The sequence below is a fragment of the Hyaena hyaena genome, unplaced genomic scaffold (genome assembly GCF_003009895.1).
Source record: "Hyaena hyaena isolate Hyena2069 unplaced genomic scaffold, ASM300989v1 scaffold_1241, whole genome shotgun sequence".
Lineage (NCBI taxonomy): Eukaryota > Metazoa > Chordata > Mammalia > Carnivora > Hyaenidae > Hyaena > Hyaena hyaena.
Genome location: NW_024081876.1, coordinates 376424 through 398836, shown reverse-complemented (window position 1 = coordinate 398836; position 22413 = coordinate 376424). Strand labels below are relative to the sequence as shown.

Below are 22413 nucleotides of genomic sequence, written 5' to 3'. Positions count from 1 at the left end.
TTCTAGAGCCTCAGTTTCCTTATCTGTAAAATGGGGGTTTTCAGTACCTACATCACAGGGCTGTTTTATTTTTTATTTATTTATTTTTTTTCACAGGGCTGTTTTAAAGAAAATCTGTGGGGTGTGAAAGCACCATGTCCTCTGTAAACTCTGGCCCCTGCCCTGCCCACCCCTGTGCCCCACAACGCCCAGAATAATCACAGGTGTCCGTCCCTGGGGATGCTGGAGTTGGGGCAAGGGCGGGAAAACATAGTCCTGGAGGGAAAGATGTACTTTAGAACCGGTAAAAGATGCATTGATCCTATCAGTTGCCTGTCTTACTCTGGCAAAATTATTAGCCAAAAAAGAGATTTGGGAAGAGAAATGTAATTGCTTTTACTTCTTTTTCTTTGGGTCGTGGTCTGGATGTGACAATGCCAAGCGAAAGAATCCTCCATGACAGTCTGTTTTCTGAATGTCAGGGTCAGAACTGAGGCTCCAACAGGAGCACATGTGTGTGCTCCAAGCAAGGGTGTCCAAGTAGCTAAGGAGACCCATTGGAGCCTTGTGCCGAATCCCCTGAAGGCCTGGGCTGGCCCCCAGGATGAGCACAGGCCCCCACTGCACGGCACTGGCCCCAAAATTTAGCCAGGCAAAGGAAGCCCTCTGTCCATCGGTCCATCTGTCTGTCAGCAAGGTTGGCTCCTTGGATCGGGAGAGAGGGGTGAAGGAGGAGGAGGTGGAGGAGGTCATGGTGATGGGATCAAAAAGGAAGATACAGATTGGAGAATGACTGCCTGACTTCCTTTGCCCCCTCCTCCCCGCCTCACCTAAGTGCCGGCTGCCCTCCTTAATATCCAGGAATCATGGGTGGAGTGGGACACAAATATGGCTCAGATAATGCGAGCATCCACAATTCATTACAAGCAATTCATGTCCTGGGTCCTGCTATTCCAAGAGCCAGGGGATCAGCTGGAAAGAGAATAGGTCCGTTTGGGATCAAGACCAGGCCAAGGGGACGCGACCCCCTTAGGTCTGGCTCCCAGCAGCTCTGGATGGTTTCCTTAGAAAATCCCAGGACGTGGTTCTGGCCTGCCCCGCTTGAAGGTGGCATTGGACACAGTCGAGTCTGAAATTGGTGAGGCTGATCTGTCTGAAAAGGGGGGATTGACCCAGGCTACTGGAAGTGGCCAGGTGCCTGCCCTCTCTGGGGGCCCTTGCTGTCCAGAGAGCAGCTCTGCTCCTGTACAGCTGGGATTTCCAGCCCTCGAACCTGGTTCCCTGCCTGGAGGAATTTCCCAGCTGAAGGCCTGCCAGGAAGAAGACTCTTATCAGCCCTCAGGGCAAGGCAGTTTGGACTGCAGGGGACTGCCCCACACCCCGGGGACACCCAGCCTCCACCTCCCACCTCTAGAGGAAGTCCCAAGGACACCTGGCCTGGTGTGAGGGCCAGCCAGCAAGGCCTTCCTGCTGCAAGCTGAAGCTTCTGGTAATGCCCAGGGTGAGCTTGGGCAATTCTTGTCTCTTCTCTGAGCTCATTTCTTCATCTGCAGAACAAAGGCATGGGGTTGGAGGAGGCCTTTGGCTCTAAGGGCTCCAAAAGCGAAAATTCCGACCTCTGCCCCACCCCATTCCCCTGGGCCTTTGCATTCCTGCCCTGAGCTGGGGTTGAAGACAGGGATGCAGAGGGGCTGTACCCCAAGATCAATAGTGGCCTCTGGTTTTTCTGTCCTCAACATTGTTGGGACCCACCTTGCTGGGGCCTCTACCTATGAAGGAAATCCATTATCATCCCCATTTCACAGATAAGAACACAGGCTCAGACAGGTGAGGCAAATTACCCAAGCCCTCACCGGCAGCTAGTGGCAAAGCCAAGGATATTAACCAAGGCCATCTGCTATTAGGCTTTCCCGGTTGCATCGGAGGGAGCCCAGTGGCAATGTGTAACAGATATGGCCCTTGACTCTTCTGGGCTCTTGTCTCCCTCTGCTTGTTTCAGGGAGGTGGAGGTGTGGCTAGGACAGGACAGGACAGAACAGGTGTTGGGCGAGGAGAGGTGAGCTATAGAGATGCCAGCCCAATGCTAAGGTTGATTGGGCACAGGCCAGGCTTGGACTCAGACAGGTGGATGGAAGGTGGTCTACAAGGACACAGGTGGGGCTCCTGTCACAAGCTCTGGAAATATCAGGTAGCTGGACGAGAACTGCCCCACTTCCTCCTCTGCTCTCCTGGCCTCAAACCTCTCAGGGACTGAACTCCCCACCTGGGGGCACAGGTAGAGTGGGAAGGATGTTTGGATCTGGGGATAGGTCCCTGGTTTGGGAAGGGCTTCAGCCTGAGGCCACTCCACCTAAGCCCTTGGCCCTGTTCTGTTCTTTTAGGTTCGTTGGGGGCTGACAGCTTTATCTTTGCCTTGTGACGAGTGGCCTGTGGTTTCCTGCCAACAGCTTCTGTTTCCGGAGCCTCAGCAGGGCCGAGGCGGAGCCAGGAGGGGCAGTGGGGCTGGGCCTGGGTGGCCCCACCAGCCCCGCCCCCGTCCATCTTTGGGAATTTATTTGTCCACAGACAGGGCTGGCCCACAGTCCATTGCCTGCCAGGGGCCAAGAGCGGCTCTGACCACCCAAGGATTCTCCTTCTCAATCCAAATGCCTCCAACTAGCCCCTGACTTCTGACCTCTGGCCCCAAGCTGCCCTGCTCTACCCTTCCTAAGGGAGCTGGAAACCCCTAGAAACGCCACTGTAGACGTGAGCATTGACGCGGCTCCTCACCTCAAGAGCAAAGGTTGTGCACGGCGCTCAGTTCTCAGCCCCCAGCCTGGCCCACCATGGCACAGCGGCTCCAGGATGAGCTGTCTGCTTTCTTCTTTGAGTACGACACTCCCCGAATGGTGCTCGTGCGCAACAAGAAGGTGGGCGTCGTCTTCCGCCTGATCCAGTTTGTGGTTCTGGTCTACGTCATTGGGTGAGTCTGGGCCCCCTACCTGCCACCCTCTTGTAGCAGCTCCCAACCTTGGCCTTTCCTCTGGGCCCTGGGATATCCCCCAGGATCCCAAGGAGCCCCTTTCTGTCTCCATCCATTGTCATCCTCCATGACAAACTGTAGTGCTATTCAGAAGGAACCGGAGCCTGATAACTCACTGTCAGGATGGGGACACTGAGGTAGACAGGGGAAACCTTGCTCTGGGGTATATGGTGAACAAGAGGCAAAGCAATTGGGTTCTAAGGAACTGACTCACTGTTAACAGTCTCTCAAGCGGTGAGTCGTCTGGAGGCCAGGACCCCAGTGAACCACAGCCGGAGTCTTACCTCTGACCTTCCGGCCAAGCTGGTCACTATTAAGAGACGGAGGCTGCAGCCCATTTTATAGGCCAAAGAGGGAGAGGCCCTGCTTCCACCTGCCCCGCCTACATCAGAGGCATCCTGCGATATCTGGGACCCCAGAGCAAAGAAGCTCTCAAATTCAGGACACCTGGTGCCTTCCTGGTGGCATGTCAGGCAGAGGTGGGAGGTCACTTCAGGTTGCAGGGATGACTGCTCCTTTATAGGCATGAAGCCCTGAGCCCTGTCCCAGGCGTGCAGGGGCAGGAGCAAGGTGGGACTCCTCTGCAGTCTGGCCATCCTGGGAACCTCGCAAAGGCCATCTCCCTAAACTCAGCTTTGCTGTCCCGGAAGCCACGACAGGCCTGGGAGGGGCTTACACATATGTGTGCTTGTGTGAGCACGTGTGTGTGTTGTACCTAGAGCTCTGTGTGGACGTGTGTGTTCTCATGTGTCTGGGCACGTGCCACCTGGGTGTGTCCCTATGGCTGGGTATCCCCTTGTGCATGTCCTGCGGCCGAGGTATCTGACGTGTGCGCCCCTGGCTGGGTGTGGAGGTGGGGGGATCACGTCCACTCATAGTGAGGCTGCAAAGGCTTCTTGGAGGCCCCGGGGCCACTGAAAGGGTTTCAGCACCTGCTGAGAGGGTGGGGGATGCCTGGCAGGAGCTCTTTGCTCTGTGATTCTGAGGGCCCTGCCCCTCTGCTCTCCATATCCCCATTTTTGCTGTGGGACCAAACCCGGACTGCTGACTGGAGCCCAGGGCAGGCTGACCGGGGGGCCAAACGGTGACCATATCTCTCCGGTCCCCCCGGGGCCTCTGTTACCCAAAACAGCCTTCCCACCACTCCCATCTGGCCCGCAAGGTCTCAGAGCTGGTCAGGTAGAGTCAGAGCTAGGACCCAGCCCTCTGATACCTTCAGCCTTTGCCTCCCTCCTGTTCACAGATCCGTTGGACATCTGCAGTGTCATTTGAGCTGCTGAGGAAAACTTAGGCCCAGAGAGGAGCCTTGCAGGTCATATAGCAAGTCAGCAGCTAGAACCGAGGCCTCCTGACTCCCAGGCCTTCGCACTGCCTTCTCCTTTCCCACCTCACACAGGCTGAGAACTTTGTAATGGGCCGCTGATGCTGCGATGCCAGGCACAGGACAGGCTTCAAAGGTCACCATTAGCTGCACCCCTGACCCTCCAGGGAAGAGAGAACTCGCCCACCTAGGCCCAGCCCATCCTTTGCCCAAAGAGGCGGGAGAATGCTGTCCTCACTGCGGTCCCTGTGGCTCCCTATTTCTGCTTTCAGGTCAGCACTGGGACCAGCGCCAGGGCCATCTTGTGTGTTGGTCACAGACTGTCAGAGGGAAAGGGGCAGTCCCCGCCCCCCCCCCCCCCCCCGCAGCTGCACCATATGCCCCAAGCCACCATCCAGTCCTGAACACACATAGTTCCAGTGGCAGGGACCTGCCTGCTTCTCTCCCTCCCTTCCTCCCTCCCAAGGACAGTCTACTCAGTTTCCAAATGGATGTGGCCTCCTCTGTGTTGGTGAGGCTCAGAGACAATGAGTGATTTAGTGTGGATCCCACAACTAGAAAGAGGCTCAACCCGATTTGAATCCAGCTGCAAGTTTCCAAAGTTGGCCTTGATATCCTGGAAAGGAAACGTCCTCAGAGAGGGGCACTGACTTGCCCAAATATATAGCAGGGAGAGGAAGGCAGGGTGTCCCACAATACCCACCCCCACAACCCCACCCTCCAGCCCAGTCCTGCTCCGACTGCTACTCCCGCTGTCTCTGGCGCCCTCATCTGGCCACTGCTCGCTGCTTTGCTACCCATTCAGCTGGAGACTGAAACCAGGCTGGACTTGGTCTTACTATCTCAGGTTTCAAGTTCCCAACTGTGCCACGGAGCAAGGGCGGGGAGAGCCACTCTAAAGATGTTGTACGTAGGCACGTTCCTGAGGAGGAATGGCCTTTCTTTACTAACCCTCCACCCCCTTCCCAAGGCCCCTGTCTGTCTGAATGTCTGGTCCTGTGGGTGCTGCAGGGTACAAAGGGGAGCATGGGAGAGGAGCCAGACTCCCACATTCCAGAGACAAAGGCACAAACAAGATGGGGGATGGGCAGACTCAGAGACAGAACTGGACAGAGGGACAGACACTGGAGCACAACCACTCTGATGAAGAGAGAGGCCCTGAGACTTAGAGATGGAGAGTTTCTGAGATGGAGGTGGAGAGGCTGAGATGCCGAGAACTCGAACAGACTCTTAGGAGGGAAACTGAGGCTGTGTTCTCTATCAGTCACACTCTTCTGGGAAGCCCATGGCAAGTGGAGGGAGCAAGTGGGCATGAGGCCCCAGTGGGCTGAGCTAAGATGTTACTCTTTTTGGCTCAAATTAAAATGATTAATTTGCGGGGTGCCTGGGTGGCTTAGTTGGTTAAGCGTTCAACTCTTGATTCGGCTCAGGTCGTGATCTTGGAGTCTGAAATCAAGCCCCGAGTTAGGCTCCATGCTGAGTGTGGCCCCTACTTGGGATTATCTCTCTCCCTCTCTCTCTGCCTCTCCCCTGCTTGTGCTCTCTCTCTCTCTCTCTCTCACACACACACTCTCAAAATAAGTAAATAAACATCAACACTTTTTAAAATGGTTACTTTGCAGTCAGAGCTATCTTCTGGGAGGTGATGCGCTCTCTGTAACTGAGTATACAGGCAATGGCCGCCGTCCATGACCTTGCAGGCCCATACAAGGAGCATACTGGGTTATGTCCCTGCCTGAGGGCTCTGATTCAGAGAGAAGAGAGGTCTGGCTGTGGCTCACAGGAGAGTCCCAGTGGGATTTGTGAATGCTGCTTGGTAAGAGGAATGTGGGAAGGCTTCCTGAAAGAGGCAACACAGTGATGGAAGCAGCCTTGAGCTGCTGGGAGCCCTAGTCCAGGAAAGCCTGTTCTTGGCTTTCCTAATGCCTGTGCACCTCCACACAGAGCACTTGAGAAGTCCACGTGCTTCTGAGATTTTCATATGAATCCTGGAGCACACCAGTCTGGGATTAGGACAGATACAAAGTACTGAAGGGAAAAAAGCATTCAGGGACATTTCTACAGCATCTTGTCTATGCCTATTGCTATATTGGGCCCCTTGGGACAAAGGTGTAGGCAAAGGAAAAATGAGGAATGAAGGATGAATTAGCCAAGACTTCTTTGGCTCCTAGTGAAGAGTGGGGCTATTGAGTGGTTTATATAACTGGGGAAAAAAAAAAATCAAAGAGGCTTCGGGCCTGGCTGGATCCTCCATGGTGAGAGCCCAGGAAGAGCAAGTTCCACAGGGAAACGGTGAGGAGTTCAGAGTGGTCCCATTTGGGTTCCCCACTGAAGCCAGGATCTTCTCCCCTTCCCCAGTCTGCCATCCTCTGAGCTTCATTCTGAGGCAGCCTCTCTGTCCTCATAGTGGCAAAATGTCCACCAGTAGCTCCAGGCTGACATCCCACCAGCTTAGCCATCCCTGGGGCATAACACTGTATCATCTCCCAGAGTTCCAGCAAAAGTCCCAGATCCAGCTCTTACTGGCAGGGGTTGGGTCAGGGGCCTACCACAAAACCAGTCGTTATGGTCAAGGGAATGAGATACTTGGATTAGTAGAATCCGGTTATGGGCTTACCTGGTCCAGCACTCCTGCTGGAAAGCAAAGTGTGATCAAAGGTCCTGGGGCAGGAAAGGAACAGTGAAAGAGTCACTAGGGTTAGGCTGTGGAGCATGAGAGGACCCAAGGGAAAAGAAGTGGAGAGGTGAGCACAGCCACTGATTCAGGCCTCTGAATGCCAGGCTAAGGAACATGGGGAGCCACAGAAGGTAGTGGGGGAGCCATAGAAGGATGTCTAGCAGGGGAAGGCCCAGGGCAGGCAGGTGTTGGGGTGGGGGTGGAGGCCAGAAGCAGGGCAGCTGTGAAGAGGCAGCTGTGACAAGAGGCGAGGATGAGACCATGCCCATGTGGAAGCAGTGACCAGGAAGACAGAAGTGGTTACCCTGGTGGGTCCCCACCCAGGAGGTGTGTGTGGAGGGGGCACCCATGCTCACTTTCTGCACATCATCACTGCAGGGGGACGTGCGCCCAGCACAGCCAGAGTTGTTGATTTCTCAAGAGCAGTGGGAAAATTGAATTTTGGACAAAGGAGCCTCTTGGTGTTCAGAAGTTGGTGACTCATTAAATGTTTAAAAACACAAATCGTCAGCCTAACTTATCTGCAGACTGCATGTTGATTAACCTCTGAACACTCAGCAGGGGCCCCAGCTCTGAACTCAGTCCTTCCGGTGCCTGGAGTCTGGTCTAACCCCTCCCCAAGGCTGCCGTGTCCCATAGCGTGTGCCTGGGCTGGTCAACTCCTGCTACAGCCCACAGGTACACCTTGTGTCCCACTAGCCACAACCTACCCTCCCATCCCATGCCTGGGTTCCCTTGGCATCCGCCCCAAAGAGTGTGGGGATGACGGGGATGAACAAGGGTGAGAGGATGCTGCCCAGGCTTAGAGAGGGGATGCAGTAGGTACGGCACCAGCCTCCAAGATGAAGGCACCAGAGGAGCAAGTTCTGTGGGGACATGAGGCATTCGGGGTGGTCCCACAGAATTTTTGTTTTGAGATAGAAGTCAAATGCCATAACATTCATTCCTTAAAAATATACAATTCAGTGGCTTTAGTATAATCACAAAGCTGTACCACCATCACTATCTATCACTATACAAAATATTCACCACTCCAAAAAAGAAAGCCTGTACTTCTTTTTTTTTAAAGATTTAAAAAAATTTTTTTTAATGTTGTATTTATTTCTAGGAGAGAGAGAGAGAGACAGAGACAGAGACAGAGACAGAGACAGCGTGAGCAGGGGAGGGTCAGAGAAAGAGGGAGTCACAGACTCTGAAACAGGCTCCAGGCTCTGAGCTGGCAGTCAGCACAGAGCCCGACGCGGGGCTCAAACCCACGAACTGCGAGATCATGACCCAAGCGAAAGTCGGATGCTTAACCGACTAAGCCACCCAGGCGCCCCAGAAAGCCTGTACTTCTTAGCAATCACCCTCTATTCTTTCTCTCTACAGCCTATTTTGCCTACTCTGGACATTTCATATAAATAAAATCGTATAATATGTAGCCTTTCTTGTCTGGCTTCTTTCACTTAACATGAGATTTATTAATTTCATCCATGTTGGTTGTAACATGTATAAGTAGTTCATTCCTTTTCCTGGCTGAATAATATTCCATTGTATGGACATACCACATTTAGTTTGTCCATTCCTCAGTGTCAGGTCATGTGGATTGTTTCCACTTTTGCCTTTTGTGAATAATGTTGCTGTGAGCACTTGTAAGCAAGTGTTTGTACAGACATATTTTCAGTGCTGTTGGGCATATACCTAGGGGTGGAATTGCTGAGTCAATGGTAATTCTATGTTTAAGGTTTTGAGGAACTGCCAGCCTATTTTGCAAAGGGTTGAGTTGATTTGAGGTAGCTGTGTGATTGATGTCTGGGGTGAGGGACCAAGGAATGGGGAACAAATGTGTGTCACAAAGCAGTGGGCCATATAGGCATGTATGTAAGTTCCTTGAGTGCAGAATTTTGGTCTGTTTTGTTCACTTCTGTATTTTTAGTGCCTGGAACGGTAAAGAAATAACAAATAAATGTATGTTGAATCACTAAATGGATTTGTGGAATTAGATCTCTAAGGAGAGTGCAGAAGTAGAGATAAACATCTGGGGACACAATATATCTGTGACATGAGGTTTCTCTGGGCTGAGAAGGGAGGGAAGCCAGGGCCATGGGGCAGGTGCACATTTAAAGAGGAATTACTGACTCGAGACAGTGAAAATAAGAGAATTATTTATTATGTGCCTACTGCATGATAATTGCTTTAAAGAGAACTCATGGGAACGTCCCCTCGTCACCTAGACTTGGTTTCTTCCTGGGGCCCAGCCCACAGTTGAGTGCGTGGTAGGGCCTTGCTCATATTTATTGAATGAACAGCATTTTTGAGGTAGGTGCCATCACCTCTGTTTTACTGAGAAAGCCAGGACTGAGAGGCTCAGTCCTTAGCCTGGTGAGGCTAAAGTCACAGCTGGTAAATGGCAGTGCCCATACCTGAATCTCGGCTTCTATTCCCTCAGGGGGCCATGCTCTTGGCCACTCCACTATGTGCCCTCTTCCATTGGGGGGCTGTTAGAGAAGAGACTTGGGATAGGGTATTGATGAGGGTGAAGTGGAAAGATTGAGAAAGATAATATCTGGAAAAGGAGGGACTTCTGAAGATGTTCATAACTTTGGCATTAGACCCCTCCGATGGTGACAGCTAGGCCAGGTCAAGGTAAGCATGGCTTTGGAGGGGTGAGCCCGGGGCCATGGTTAATCCATTATTATCAGACCCGAGGTCATGGATGTCAGATTGACTTTACCATTTTACCCCCAGGATTGACAGTCCACAGGGGCGGGCATAGCTGGGAGTGACTGTATCAGCCCCTGCACACAGCCGTGGTGTGGCTCCATGCTCCCGCCTCCTGGCAGACGTGCTATTGGCTGGGCTGCTCAGTGGAGAGGGGCAGAGACCTGGGCTTGGACCTCAAGCCTGGGGTCTGCCCCCTGACTTGGCAGGGACACTCCCTTAGGCCTCAGTTTCCCCATCTATACTCTAAGTAGTTGGTGTTGGGCCCAGAGAAAATTCTGTTGGGATGTTGGACGGGGGCTGCCGGGAAGGAGGCCTGAGGCCCTCCTACAGGGGTTCAGAGCATGGAGCAGCTCCCCATCATCCCCAACAGCTGCCCCGAGCTTGGGTATGGAGCCAGAATCCTCCCAGTAGGTGATGCCCCCCCAACTCTCCTTGATGAGGCTGGAAGCACAGGACTGGAGGCCTTGGTCATGCCTCACCTCTTTCCACCTGGGACCTGCAGGGGGCAGCAGTGACCAAGCTTAAGATTGGGGGAGCCTCCAGAGCCAGGCTGGGGGAGGGACTTAGAGAAGATGGAGAGTGGACTATGGGAGGGGTGGGCTGACTTCCTGGGGCCTGGGGCAGGGAAACAGCCCTCAAAGAGCTAGCACTGACTCTGGGACTACGATGCCCAGATAATTGCTACTAGGCCAGAACTCTGGGACACAGGAGAGAGGCTTTGAGCTCTGCTTGGACAGGTGGGCTGAGGGTAGGGTGAGGGATGAACCGGATATAGACATACCTGCCCACAGTCAGGCACAGCCACAGGTGTGGTTACAGATTTCCCCTGGAGTTACATAGCTACACACTCTGACGGGCACCACAAATGGACACATACACACACACACACACACACACACACACACACACACACACACACAGAGTTACACTGAATCTCTATGCAGTCTCTCCTGAAGGAAATGGGGCATACCCAGTATCCTCAGTTGTTAAGTAACAGAAACAAAACCCAAACTGGCTTAAATAAAGAAAGGGACTTTATTAGCTAATGTAACAGAGAAAAGTCCAGAAGTAAATTAAGAAAAAATTTTAATGTTTATTTTTGAGAGAGAGAGAGAGAGACAGAGTGTGAGCAGGGGAGGGGCAGAGAGGGAGGGGGCCACAGAATCTGAAACAGGCTCCAGGCTCTGAGCTGTCAGCACAGAGTCTGACTCAGGGCTCAAACTCACGAGTCATGAGATCATGACCTGAGTCTGAGTCAGATGCTTAACCGACTGAGCCACCCCCAGGAGTAAATTTTTTAAACATGCTTCAGGCATGGCTAGATCCAGGAGCTCAAGCATTATCAGGAGGCTTCCCTCTCCATCTCCTGGCCTAGCTTTCCTCTAAGTTGGCTTCATTCTCACGTTTACTCTTTCTGTGAGGTTGCAAAACAACTAACCATAGTTTTGGTCTTATAGCTACCTTGCTTAGCTACCCAGGAGAAAGGATGTCTCTTTCCCAGTAATTCCTAGAAAAATCCTGGCCTCATTGCTGAAACTCCTCAGGTTGTGTGTCCATCTTGAGACCCACCACTGCTGATAGCCTTGGTCATGTGTCACACTCTCCAGTCCCCAAGGCTAGGATGGAGGTAAATTTCACCGAACCTCCCAGCAGAAAGTGGGGGAATCGAAAGGAACAGGGGTTCTTCATGCTGGAAGGGAAGGCCAGAATTTCCTAAGACAGCTGGTAGGCCTCCAGCCTGAGTCATTCCCACGAGGGCCTCAAATAGGGCCAGATAATGTGAGCTCTTCAGAGGACCACTTGCCCCCTTCTGTTTCTCTTCCAGTCCTCCTTGCTAGGGGCTCCCAGCATGGCTGAGATAAGCAGAGCTAATGTCTCTATAGCACTTACTGCATTCCAGTCCCCACTCTCAGTGATCTATGTGCATTAAACCACAAGTACTATTTATTATTTTTATTCCCATTTTACAGATGAAAAAACTGAGGGAGAGGGAGATTGAATAGTTTGTCCAAAATCACACAGCCATGGGTAGTGTAGATGGGATTCTAATGCAGGCTCTTGGGCACCAAATACTAAGTTATCAGCCATCACGCTTTGCTAGTTCTCAGTGGGAGAATCTTAGGAAGGAAGGAGCACTCTGGGCATAAGGATTATGATCTAAGAAGCTTGGCCTCCAGGCCCCAGCAAATCCTGCTCTTGGGAAAGGATCTGAAAGAGTCCTTCAGTGAGTCTCCTCCCTGGGAATTAGTATTTTCCCAGGGAAAAGCAGGGTGGAACTTCAGGTACAGGCCAGCTCAGGGAGGCAGGTGAGGCTCTCCTGCTCCCAGCCCAAGATGTCACTTTAGGAGCAGAGAGTGGCTCAGAGATGTTTTTGGAGACAGGGGGGAAAGGATGTGACATGTCTAGCTGGTGCCAGCAAGGGCAGCAGCCCACGTAGCCTGTGCCATCTTTGAATGGTCCTGCTCAGCTCTGACTCTTTTAACCCCCAACCCACTCCACAGGTGGGTGTTTGTCTACGAGAAAGGCTACCAGACCTCAAGTGGACTCATCAGCAGCGTGTCTGTGAAACTCAAGGGTCTGGCCGTGACACAGCTCCCAGGCCTGGGCTCCCAGGTCTGGGATGTAGCTGACTACGTCTTCCCAGCCCAGGTGAGCTACACCTTCCACCCAGATGACCTGGCTCAGAGCAGGATTGGCCTCTGACCAACAGCAGATGGGACCAGCCCAGCTCCTATCCCCCTCTGGGCCTCGGCTTCCCTAACCAGCAAGAGCAAGTGGTTACACCATCCCACTCTGTCATCATGGGCTGGGAAGGCTGCTGGGTATCCTGTGGATTCTAGGGGCTTGTTGGGGCAGTGCCTGGGTTCTGGGGCTGCTCCCAACTCAGGGCCCTGGTCTCCCCTTCCCCTGCCCCTCACTTCCAGGGGGACAGCTCCTTCGTGATCATGACCAATTTCATTGCGACCCCCCGGCAGGTTCAAGGCTACTGTGCAGAGGTGAGGACTGCTACCCATCCCCTCTCCCTGCTTCTTGGACCCAGGGCAGAATAACATGGAAGAGAAGGTCCCCCTGAGGGTTGAGGATAGGATTCCTGAGGGGACTATAATGGTGGAATTTTAGGCATAGATTCAAAGTAGCAGTCTGCTATTGGTGGTGCTGAGGTTTCCCTCTCAGCTGTGTGTCAAGCAAGATGCCGAGCCTCAATGCCCACCCAATCCCCAAGCCCTAACGTCCCTGTTCCCTGCAAGCTGGCACTGCCAATAGGGCAGCTGGGCATGAGCCCAGAAGGGTCCTGGGAGGAGTCTGGGGGGAGGAAGCTGTAAGCAAAATTCACCCCAAAGTGGTCTAAGATTGCCCCCATGACTTCCTTAGAGCCCTGGGGGTAAGAGGGTCTCTTCTTAGGGCCCTACCCAAGAGGCCTAGGACCAGCCTCCAAGAGCCCTAAGACTCTCTCTTCCCCTAGCACCCAGAAGGGGGCATATGCAGAGATGACAGTGGTTGCACCCCAGGGAAGGCAGAAAGGAAGGCCCAAGGTAAGCTCAGTCTCCTCCTGTCCCTCTGCACATCCTTGGTCAGCTCCAGGCTTCCTCCACCAGGAGGTCCTTCCTGCTCTCTCCCTCCCTGCCGTCCTAGCCTTGGCCTATCCTGTCCCAGATGCAGCCACATTTCTGTCCTCAGGCTTCTGCTCTTGGGTGTCCCATCACTGGGGGCTCTTGTGGATGAGGGGCCTCCTCTGTACCCCAGCTTGGGATGGGCACCCACAGGTTTCTCCCTTGCTCCAGGGATCCGCACGGGCAAGTGTGTGGCCTTCAACGATACCGTGCAGACATGTGAGATCTTTGGATGGTGTCCTGTGGAGGTGGATGACAATGTCCCACGGTAATGCCTTATCCAGGGGGCTGGGAGCAGGTTCCCTAATCCAGACAAAGGAGCATCTGGATCTAGTTCTAGAAATGATCTGTCCTCCCTTCTTCCAACCTCACCCTTACCCCATCTGTATGGCCCAAGCCAACGATGCCCCAGCCCCTGGTCATTACAGCACCCCCATCCCCCGCCAGGCCAAGGCCACAGGATGATCCCATAAGTTATCACACCCCCACACCCAAGACAAACTCTGGTGGGCACACGGGGAAGTCAGGGAGGGGGCAGTGAGTGAGTACGGTCTCCTCTAGCCCTGCCCTTCTCCAAGAAGCCGAGAACTTCACTCTCTTCATCAAGAACAGCATCAGCTTTCCACGCTTCAAGGTCAACAGGTTTGTGGGAAAAGGGGGCAGCAATGCAGCAGTCCCTCGAGGCTCTTCCAGCTGGTGTTGACTGCCTCTGTCACCTTCCACTCCCAGTGATTTCAATCTGGAGACAGGAGCCTGAGATGGGCCCCTCGGGTGGGCTGCCTTCAGTCTCCAAGGGCTGTGGAAGGAGGGGCATAATGGAGTTTGTGACGGATCCCCAGAGCTCTGGGGCACGGTGGGCAACCTCCCAGCTGGCCTTCTGCTGCCACCGATGCCCTCCACCCCCCTTATAGGCGCAACCTGGTGGAAGAGGTGGATGCGGCCTACATGAAGACCTGCCTCTACCACAAGGTCTTGCATCCGCTGTGCCCTGTCTTCAAGCTCGGCTATGTGGTACAAGAGTCAGGACAGAGTTTTAGCGCCCTGGCTGAAAAGGTATGGTGCCCGGCGAGTGAGGGAGGCTGGGTCCTGGGATCATCGGGGTCAATGAAGGCTTTTCAGTCCCAGACAATGCTCCCCTCAAGACCCTCTGGTGTGGTCTGAGTACATACATGCATCTATTCCCTACTACTGGGTGCTCCTGAGGATGAGGCCCTAGTCCACAGACAGCCTGGCATGGACCTGATGCAGAGGAGGTACCCAGAATGACTGGATGTGAGCAGATGTTATCACCTGGATGTCTGCTGAGGTCACACTGGTTTTTAAATATTAGATGAAAGCAGCTTGAATGCCATGACCCATGGCCCTGAGAAATCCTGTCTCTGCCCCTAATGAGCAATGTGACCCCAGACTAGTCTTTTACCTTCAGTGTGTCTGAGCTTTTGCACCTGCACGGTGGGGACAATAATAGTACCAGGCTTGGAGGCTTGTCTGGAGGATCAGTGAGTTCACGTTCATGCGTGGGACAGCACTTCAGGGCTACCTGGTACGTGGCCACCCCGTGCACATGTTCCGACGTGATCATTAGCATCCTTCTCCTGCAGTTGCCAATTTAGGGAAGGAAATCAGCTTCTTTCCTGGGATATCACACATACACACACAACTTGCTCACAACACATCTAGCACAGGGGCCAGCAAACTTTTTCTTTAAAGGGCCAGAGGGTAAGTATTTTCAGCGTTGCACACTGTATGGATTGTGTTCCAACCACTCAAGTCAGTGGCTGTAGCAGCCAGAGACAATCTGCAGACAAACTTGGCCCTCAGAACTCAGTTTGCCAAGCCCTGGAGGGGTTTACACTTGTGGCAACACCGGCCACCAGAAAACTCCTGTTAGAGCTCTCTGTCCTTAAAATCTCCATGTCACCTGCACTTCTTACCCCTCCCCATCATCTACAGATACCTGCGTACGTGCCTCCTGCTCACTTGCCCAGCTTTCAGCTCACTCTGACCACTTCCCAGCTCTCCTGTAGCTCACAGCCTACCCCAGCCCCATCCCTGACCCCCCTCCCCCACCTGCCCCTGCTTCTTGTCTTGCCCGGAGGAGCTTCACTTGTTCAAGTTTTCTCTTCCTAGCCCAGGTCTTTCCAGACTCACTCTTTAATTCAACACGGTCGCCTTCCATGCTGTGACTTCCACTAGGAACTCGGGGGTCACTGGAATGAGACAGCCAGCCCTACCTGCATGGAGCTTGGAGTCTTAGAGAAGATGGGCTAATAATCACACGAAATAAATACGTGATTTCAAAGTGGCGAATGTTCCAGGAGAAAACACAGAGGGAATAACAGGCACACATTGGAGACCGGAAGTGGTGGTTAGGGAAGGCCTCTCAGAGAAAGCGACCACAAGATAAGAAAGAGCCAGCTTTTTGGAACTAAGGGAACTTTATGTGCAAAGGCCCTGAGGTAGAAAGAACTTGGTGTCTTCTAGAAAGCATCGGAAAGTTGAAGTGGGGATAGGAGGTGGGGCCAGAGAAGGTGACAGGACCTTCACCCTGAAGCAGCTTCTCAAAGTCTCTTCCCAAACAAAATAAATGTCCCCCCATTCAAGAGATTGCTGGCATCGGCATAAGACAGCAGTTTCTTGACCCTGATACCCTGTGTCCATGTAGGGTGGCGTGGTAGGCATCACCATTGACTGGAACTGTGACCTGGACTGGCATGTGAAACACTGCAAGCCCATCTATGAGTTCCATGGACTGTATGAGGAGAAAAACCTGTCTCGAGGCTTCAATTTCAGGTGCCCGCCAGGACCCCACCAGTGCACCCTTCCTTGGGGTCCCAGAACCCCTTGAGGTCAAGCAAGCGTCCCCAGGAAGGAAGCAGAGGAAGCTGGGCAGCTCCCATTCTCCTGGGGTTGACAAAGCAGGGAGCCTGAAGGGAACAAGGCCTTGGCAGCCTGCACTCCACCCTGTGAGGCCCGCCTGGCCAGGGCTGCCCGGTGAAATTGCCGACAGCAGGAGTTAGGATGAGGGTTGAATGCAGCAGTCTTGGAATGACTAGGGCGGCATGGGACTGTCCTCAGGAACCTCAGGAACCTCTCCTGCTGAGCTCGGAGAACACTGGACCTAAAACTGTTCTCCATCACTCATTTCTGCCATTTCACCCTTTCCCCAAGGTTTGCCAGGTACTTCGTGGAAAACGGGACCAACCACCGGAACCTCTTCAAGGTGTTTGGGATTCGCTTTGACATTCTCGTGGATGGCAAGGTGAGTGTCCAGTGTGAGGGACAGCCAGAGGCACGATCTCAGTTCCTGTGAACACTTATTGGGTGTTCATGGTTATGGACAACAGGAAGTTGACTGGGCTTCATTCAGTACTTTTACTTCTAATAACAGATAGACCTGGATACCTGCTGAGGGCAGGTCTTTCCAGTCTGTGACCTCACCTCCTTCACTACCTCCCTGTGTTCAGGGAGGCAGAGCCAACGTCAAAACCCAGGGCTTCTAACCAGCAGCTGGGTCCCCATGTAGAGCCAGAGCTGTGGGGAGCAGTCTTTGGACCAGCTAATGGCGGGAGTCGGGGTAGAGAGGGGGAGCCCCTTGCCCCAGGTCTGGCCTTAGGGTTTCTGAGAAAGGCCTTTTCTACCCAGCTCCTTCTGACTGTTAATTCTTCTCTCCCTGGGCCCTGCCACCAGGCTGGGAAGTTTGACATCATCCCCACAATGACGACCATTGGCTCTGGAATTGGCATCTTTGGAGTGGTAAGTGTTAGAATTGTGGGGTCACTCTGCTAGTGTCAGACCCTCTTCCACATCTCAGTGGCAGCAACAAGTCTCTCACCGCATCCTCACTGAGCCCACGCCACTACCCCAGACCCACAGTATGTCTGGAGAAACTGAGGCCCAGAGCTGGGGCAGGACAGAGGTGGGATGGGGCGATCTTGATCTCCTGAGGGAACAACAGAGCATCATCCCCCTTTCAAAACCTGAGGTGTAGATAGGGCAGGATGGAGCCAGGCCCCCAAGCCAGTAGGGACTGATGTGGGGGCGGGGGGGGGGCTCCGTCCCCATGCCCATATTCCCAGGCTATAGCCACCATCTCCCTGCCCTCAGGCCACGGTTCTCTGTGACTTGCTGCTGCTCCACATCCTGCCCAAGAGGCACTACTACAAGCAGAAGAAGTTCAAGTATGCGGAGGACATGGGGCCAGGGGCGGTAAGAGAACTCCCTGAGTTGGGCCTTTCTGAGGCCTTAGGCCCACATGTCTGCGTTGCAGGGCCAGCTGCTTCCCTGGGGCTGACTTTTTCTCCCCTCCAATGCTTCCGCAGGGTGAACATGACCCCGCAGCCACCAGCTCCACCCTGGGCCTGCAGGAGAACATGAGGACGTCCTGACCCTCAGCCCTTGACTCCTGACCGGACACAGCATGATGCTTCAGGCCCCCACCAGGGCCCCTGCCAGGACACAGTGGTCTCTTCGGGAGCTCTCCATCCCCCCAGCAAGGCACACACTAGGTGGCTTGTGGCTCAGCGTGGACACTGGGAGACACCTGTGCAATTCTGGGCTCTGGCCCCAACTCCACGACCTCCAAGGGAGCCTCACCCCAGCCTCAGCCACTCCTGGTCTGGAGGGGCTGGGGCTGGGCAAGGCTCCTCTCACACTCCTGTGGCAGAGATGTGTGCTTCTCTCCCTGGGCCCTCATGCACCCCACTGCCTCATTTGTCTAGATCCATGCTTTCCCAGAGGCAGTCCCTAGCCATGATGACCATTTAAATTTATATTAACTTAAATTGATTAAAATACAAGATGCAGTTCCTAAAACTAGCCACATCACAACTGCTAAATAGATAACATGTGTTTGGTGGCTGCCATATTGAACCACATAGAAGACTGCAGAAAGTTCTAGTGGACAGCTCTGCTTAAGCCCTGTTTCCTACTGGCCCCAGATTTTCCTAGGGAGCTTATCAACAGAGCAGGCACCTGGGCCCACCTCAGACCTCCCGAACCAGAATCTGCAGGGCTGGCCACAGAGCTGTAAGGATGGCAAACTCCAGACCATTTTCAGGATGTCAGTTTAAGAACAGCTCCTGATTGGGTACTGGATCCAGCCTGGGCCTGCCTGACCTGGCAGGTGCCGGTAGTGAGCAGGTGTGTGGTGCATTTGTAAGCCACGTGGTGTCTCATGTACACACCCCTCTGCACACACTTATCCACATGCACACCCCTGGCCCATCCACACTTTGTTTTTGAACTGTTAGAGCCCTGAAAACACAACCATCGAAACATACCCATGCCCTCAAGTACAGACACGTGGTCCATGCCACAGCACCTCCAGGGGCATATACTTCTCCCTGAGTGTGTCAGGCCGACACAGTCCCTTCTAGCCATGAATCCTTACTTGGCTACCTCTGGTTGGGGTGGAAACCTGGCCAAATCCTGGGCTCCCTGCTTGCGGCCCAGCCTCGGCGCCTAAGGCCTGCCCGGCACTGTTTGAATCCAAGGTCTGGGGAAAGTGAGGGGCGGAGTACAATAAAAAGAATGAGGACATACCTCTGCTTTCTGTACTTTCCCCCACTTTTCCTCTGAAACTAGCTGTCCCCATTTGTGAAATGGGGGGGCTGAGTTGAGAGATCTTTGAGGTCCTCTGCGTCTCTTGGTAGACAGTGGTGAGCCAATACTTAGGCCTTGAAACCAGCAGGGTCGGTGCTAGAGGTCAGCTTGCCTCTGTCCCTGGGCCACTGTACCCGAACGTTGGAGCTCTTCCTGGTCCTCCATATGCCCCTCCCACAGCTTTGAGAGGGCTGGCATGTGGACAAGCAGATACCCTCAGAAGTGGCTCCATGACAGCAAGGATATGAATGGGGTGGGCTGTCCTGGGGGGAGGTCTGCGGGAATCCCAAAGGGAAGAGGAAGGCCTTGAATGGAGATACTGCAGAGGGATTCTCCAGGGCCCTGCTGCGGGCAAGACCCGTGCTCGAGACTTGTGTCCAGGCAGTGTCTCTGGGAAGCCCCCATCACCGTGCTCTATCTAGCCCTGTGCTGTCCAACACATGATGCAAACATTATCTGTGCTGCCCAAAATAATATTCACTAACCACACATGACCACGGAATACTTCAAACATGGCCAATACAGCCCAGGAACTTAATTTTTAATTTTGTTCACTATTTTGTTAAGTTTATTTATTTATTTTGAGAGAGTGTGGGCGTGAGCATGCACGCGGGGAGAGGCGCAGAGGGAGAGGGAGAGAGAACATCCCAAGCAGGCTCTGCACTGCCAGCACAAGCCTGACGTGGACTCGATCTCACGAATCATGAGCTCATGGCTTGAGTCGAAATCAGGATTTGGACACTTAACCGACTGAACGACCCAGGAGCCTTTAATTTTAGCCACTTTTAATTAATTTAAATCACCACATATGGCTGGTGGCAGTAAGGAACCATATTGGATGGCACAAGCTACCCCTTCTCGTCCTCCAGGTCCTTGGCTTTCTACCCTCTTCCCCAGCCAAGAACCGTTCTTCAGATTTTACAAGACAGGACCTCCTTCTTCTTCCCTCCCTTCCTTCCACTGTCCTACCTGCTTTTGCACCTCCTGCCCTTTTCCCTCCTGAATGAGCAGAGGATTCCTCCTTTGCATCCAACCCTTCTATCCAGCCCAGAGGCCTCCCAGGAGATGCTGCCTCTCCTCTCTGCCAATAGCTGCCTTTGCCTCCTCCTTTTTGCAGCTCTTCGTGCTCTCCCTTCACTGCCACCATTCCAGGAAGACCTACATTTCTACATTTCCTTCTGCATCCCACCCTGTGCAGTTGGCCTCCAGCCACCACCCCCACTTCTCCTAAATGCCCTTGGCAAAGTTACCAACAGTGTCCTTGCTGCCAGATCCAAGCAGACATTTCAGCCCATATCCTGCTTGGCCTGTCAGCTGCTGACACCGGTGACTGAGCCCTCCTTTGTTAAAAGATTTCCTTCCAACTGCTCCTAGGACCCACCCTCTCCTGATTTTCCAGCCAGACCGGTACACAGAGAAAGGACAGTTTTCAACTGCAGCTCTGCCAAGGGTCACCGTACGTCCTTAGGCAAGTTGCTTCATTCTCCAAGCTCCTCTACAAGGCAGGGATAACAATAATCTCTACTCAGGTTGGGTAAGATAAGATATGTAAAGTGCCCAGCACAGAGCCTGACACACCAGTAGTGCTCTGCCTCTCCATCTAGCCTCTTTTTCAATAGTGGAGTCAACTAGTTGTCCCTGGATATCTAGTCTACAGTAATGCTAACCTTGGTTCTTAGTTGGGTATGTGGCTGCCTAGAATGGAAACTGCATTTCCCAGCCTCCTCTTGCACCTGGGTCTGGTCATGTGACTGGTTTAGCTAATGGGATATAAGTGGAAGTATCATGCGACACCTTTTGGGAACTTTCCTTAAAGGAGAGCGAGTGCAGATCCTTTGCCCTCTTCTTCATCCTTGTCTTCATCCATTGCCTGGAATGCATATGCGATGACTGGAGCTCTGGCCATTACCCTGAATCATGAGGACAAGAGTCATACTAAGAGGTTGCTGGAGTGGGCAGTGAGTGGAAAGACCCACATCTGGAAGGTCTTTGCGGAACAGGGCTGACTTACTAGCCTTGGACTATCTTCTCTGAGACTGTGTGGGATATCTGTTACTAAGTCAAAACTGATCCTACTTGGTACAGAAATCTTTCCCCCTTAAAAGCAAGTATGTTCTGGGCCCCTGCTTTATTTGCTCTGAGTTATCTCACCCTTTCCCATGGCTCTACTTACAATCATGGGTCTTTTCTGACAACTTCCAAAACTGTCTTTCTGGTCCAGCCCTCTTTCCTAAACTATAGTCTCAACATATCGAAACCAAGTGTCATATCTAATTATTCATCAGACAAACATCTTTTGAGCAGCTACATGCTCATGATGCATCAGAATGCATGCTGGGTGAATCAGACACAGACCTTGTCCAGAGGGGGAACAGGCAGGTGAACGAATGCTGAGTAGAAGGAAGTCCCTACGAGGGGCTGCTAACCCTTGCTGGGCAATGAGGAGGTCATAGGGAAGAGGTCCTGGCAGAAGGGACATTGAACCAAGCCCTGAAAGGAGTTAGACAGGCGGGTGGTTAGGACAGGTCATGGAGGGCTTGTTGAGACCCATTCTCAGGATACTATGAGCCACAGATGATTCCTAAGCAGGAGCTGAATGGAGAAAGGTTAGTTAGAGGCTGAGGCTGGAGGCCAGTGAAGAGGCTGTGGCAGCAATCCAGATGCAGGAAGATGGTGGCCTGAGCTAACAGAGAGGCCGAGAGCTGGTGAGAAACGAGTGGCTTCTAGCCGTGTTTAAGACGCAGCATGAGCAGGACTGGTTGCCGGGAGGGATAGGCTACAATGACTCCTGGTGTTCTGGCTCCAGATTGAGACAGGGACACAAGAGGCCAGGTTTGGGGGAGTGATATGGGACTCTGTTTTGGGCAGGTGGTGGGGTGACGTGCCAGAGGATTCACAAGGGAACTTTGAATAATTGAACCAAGAATTGGTGAGCGATCCCGAGGAGAGATATGGGGGTGGGCAGAATCCCCAGGAATTGCCACTGTGAAGGTCAGGACGCCTTGCTGAGTTCTTCCCATTCCCTCTGCTCCAGCTAGGGCATTCCTGCCACCAGTTCATAGAGCCCTTCCTCAAACATGAATCCAACTATGACCCCAACACTCTATGATAAACCACTTCGCGTTTTGGCTACCCCCACCCAGCAGAAGGCTCAACTCCCAAGGGTCCCATTCATAGCCTTTTCCCCTGGCGCCCAACTTCCGCCTCATCCCTTAGTCGCGGATCTCACTTTGCCTCTCTCCTAGTACGCACCGCGCATCCCCACCCTCAACTCCCCACCCGCGATGCGCCCAAGCCCCTGCCAGGCCAAGATGGGAGGAGACAAAGGGTTTCGCGGGGTAAGCACTTGGACCTTCCAGGCCCGGCTGAGAGGCCCAGACCTCGGGTTGGAGGGATTTTGGGGGAGCCCAGGCAGGTTTTTTTTTTTTTTTTTTTTTAATGTTTTATTTATTTCTAGGAGAGAGAGAGAGAGACAGCATAACAGGGGAGGGTC

At 53.1% G+C, this 22413-nt stretch overlaps 1 protein-coding gene across 2 annotated transcripts; it reads left to right on the top strand.

Moving 5' to 3' along the window:
• Positions 1 to 2551: 2551 nt before the first annotated feature.
• On the top strand, positions 2552 to 18857 carry P2RX1 (purinergic receptor P2X 1). 2 transcript variants are annotated; one of them, XM_039223028.1, is made up of 12 exons: positions 2552 to 2941; positions 12207 to 12354; positions 12630 to 12701; positions 13169 to 13238; positions 13488 to 13584; positions 13878 to 13958; positions 14228 to 14369; positions 15982 to 16109; positions 16488 to 16578; positions 17007 to 17072; positions 17424 to 17525; positions 17639 to 18857. In XM_039223028.1, the coding sequence occupies exons 1-12, from the start codon at positions 2805 to 2807 to the stop codon at positions 17702 to 17704; spliced, it is 1200 nt and encodes a 399-aa protein (XP_039078959.1). In that variant the 5' UTR covers positions 2552 to 2804; the 3' UTR covers positions 17705 to 18857. The 2 variants fall into 2 exon arrangements, with proteins under 2 accessions (XP_039078959.1, XP_039078960.1); XM_039223029.1 differs by lacking the exon at positions 13878 to 13958.
• Positions 18858 to 22413: the final 3556 nt, after the last annotated feature.

Excerpts from the sequence above, each read along its gene's own strand:
- P2RX1 (XM_039223028.1), top strand. The coding sequence starts at position 2,805 with ATGGCACAGCGGCTCCAGGATGAGCTGTCTGCTTTCTTCTTTGAGTAC. Across the intron at positions 12,355-12,629 it reads ACTACGTCTTCCCAGCCCAG|GGGGACAGCTCCTTCGTGAT; the intron begins GTGAGCTACACC and ends CCTCACTTCCAG. Across the intron at positions 13,959-14,227 it reads CCACGCTTCAAGGTCAACAG|GCGCAACCTGGTGGAAGAGG; the intron begins GTTTGTGGGAAA and ends CCCCCCTTATAG.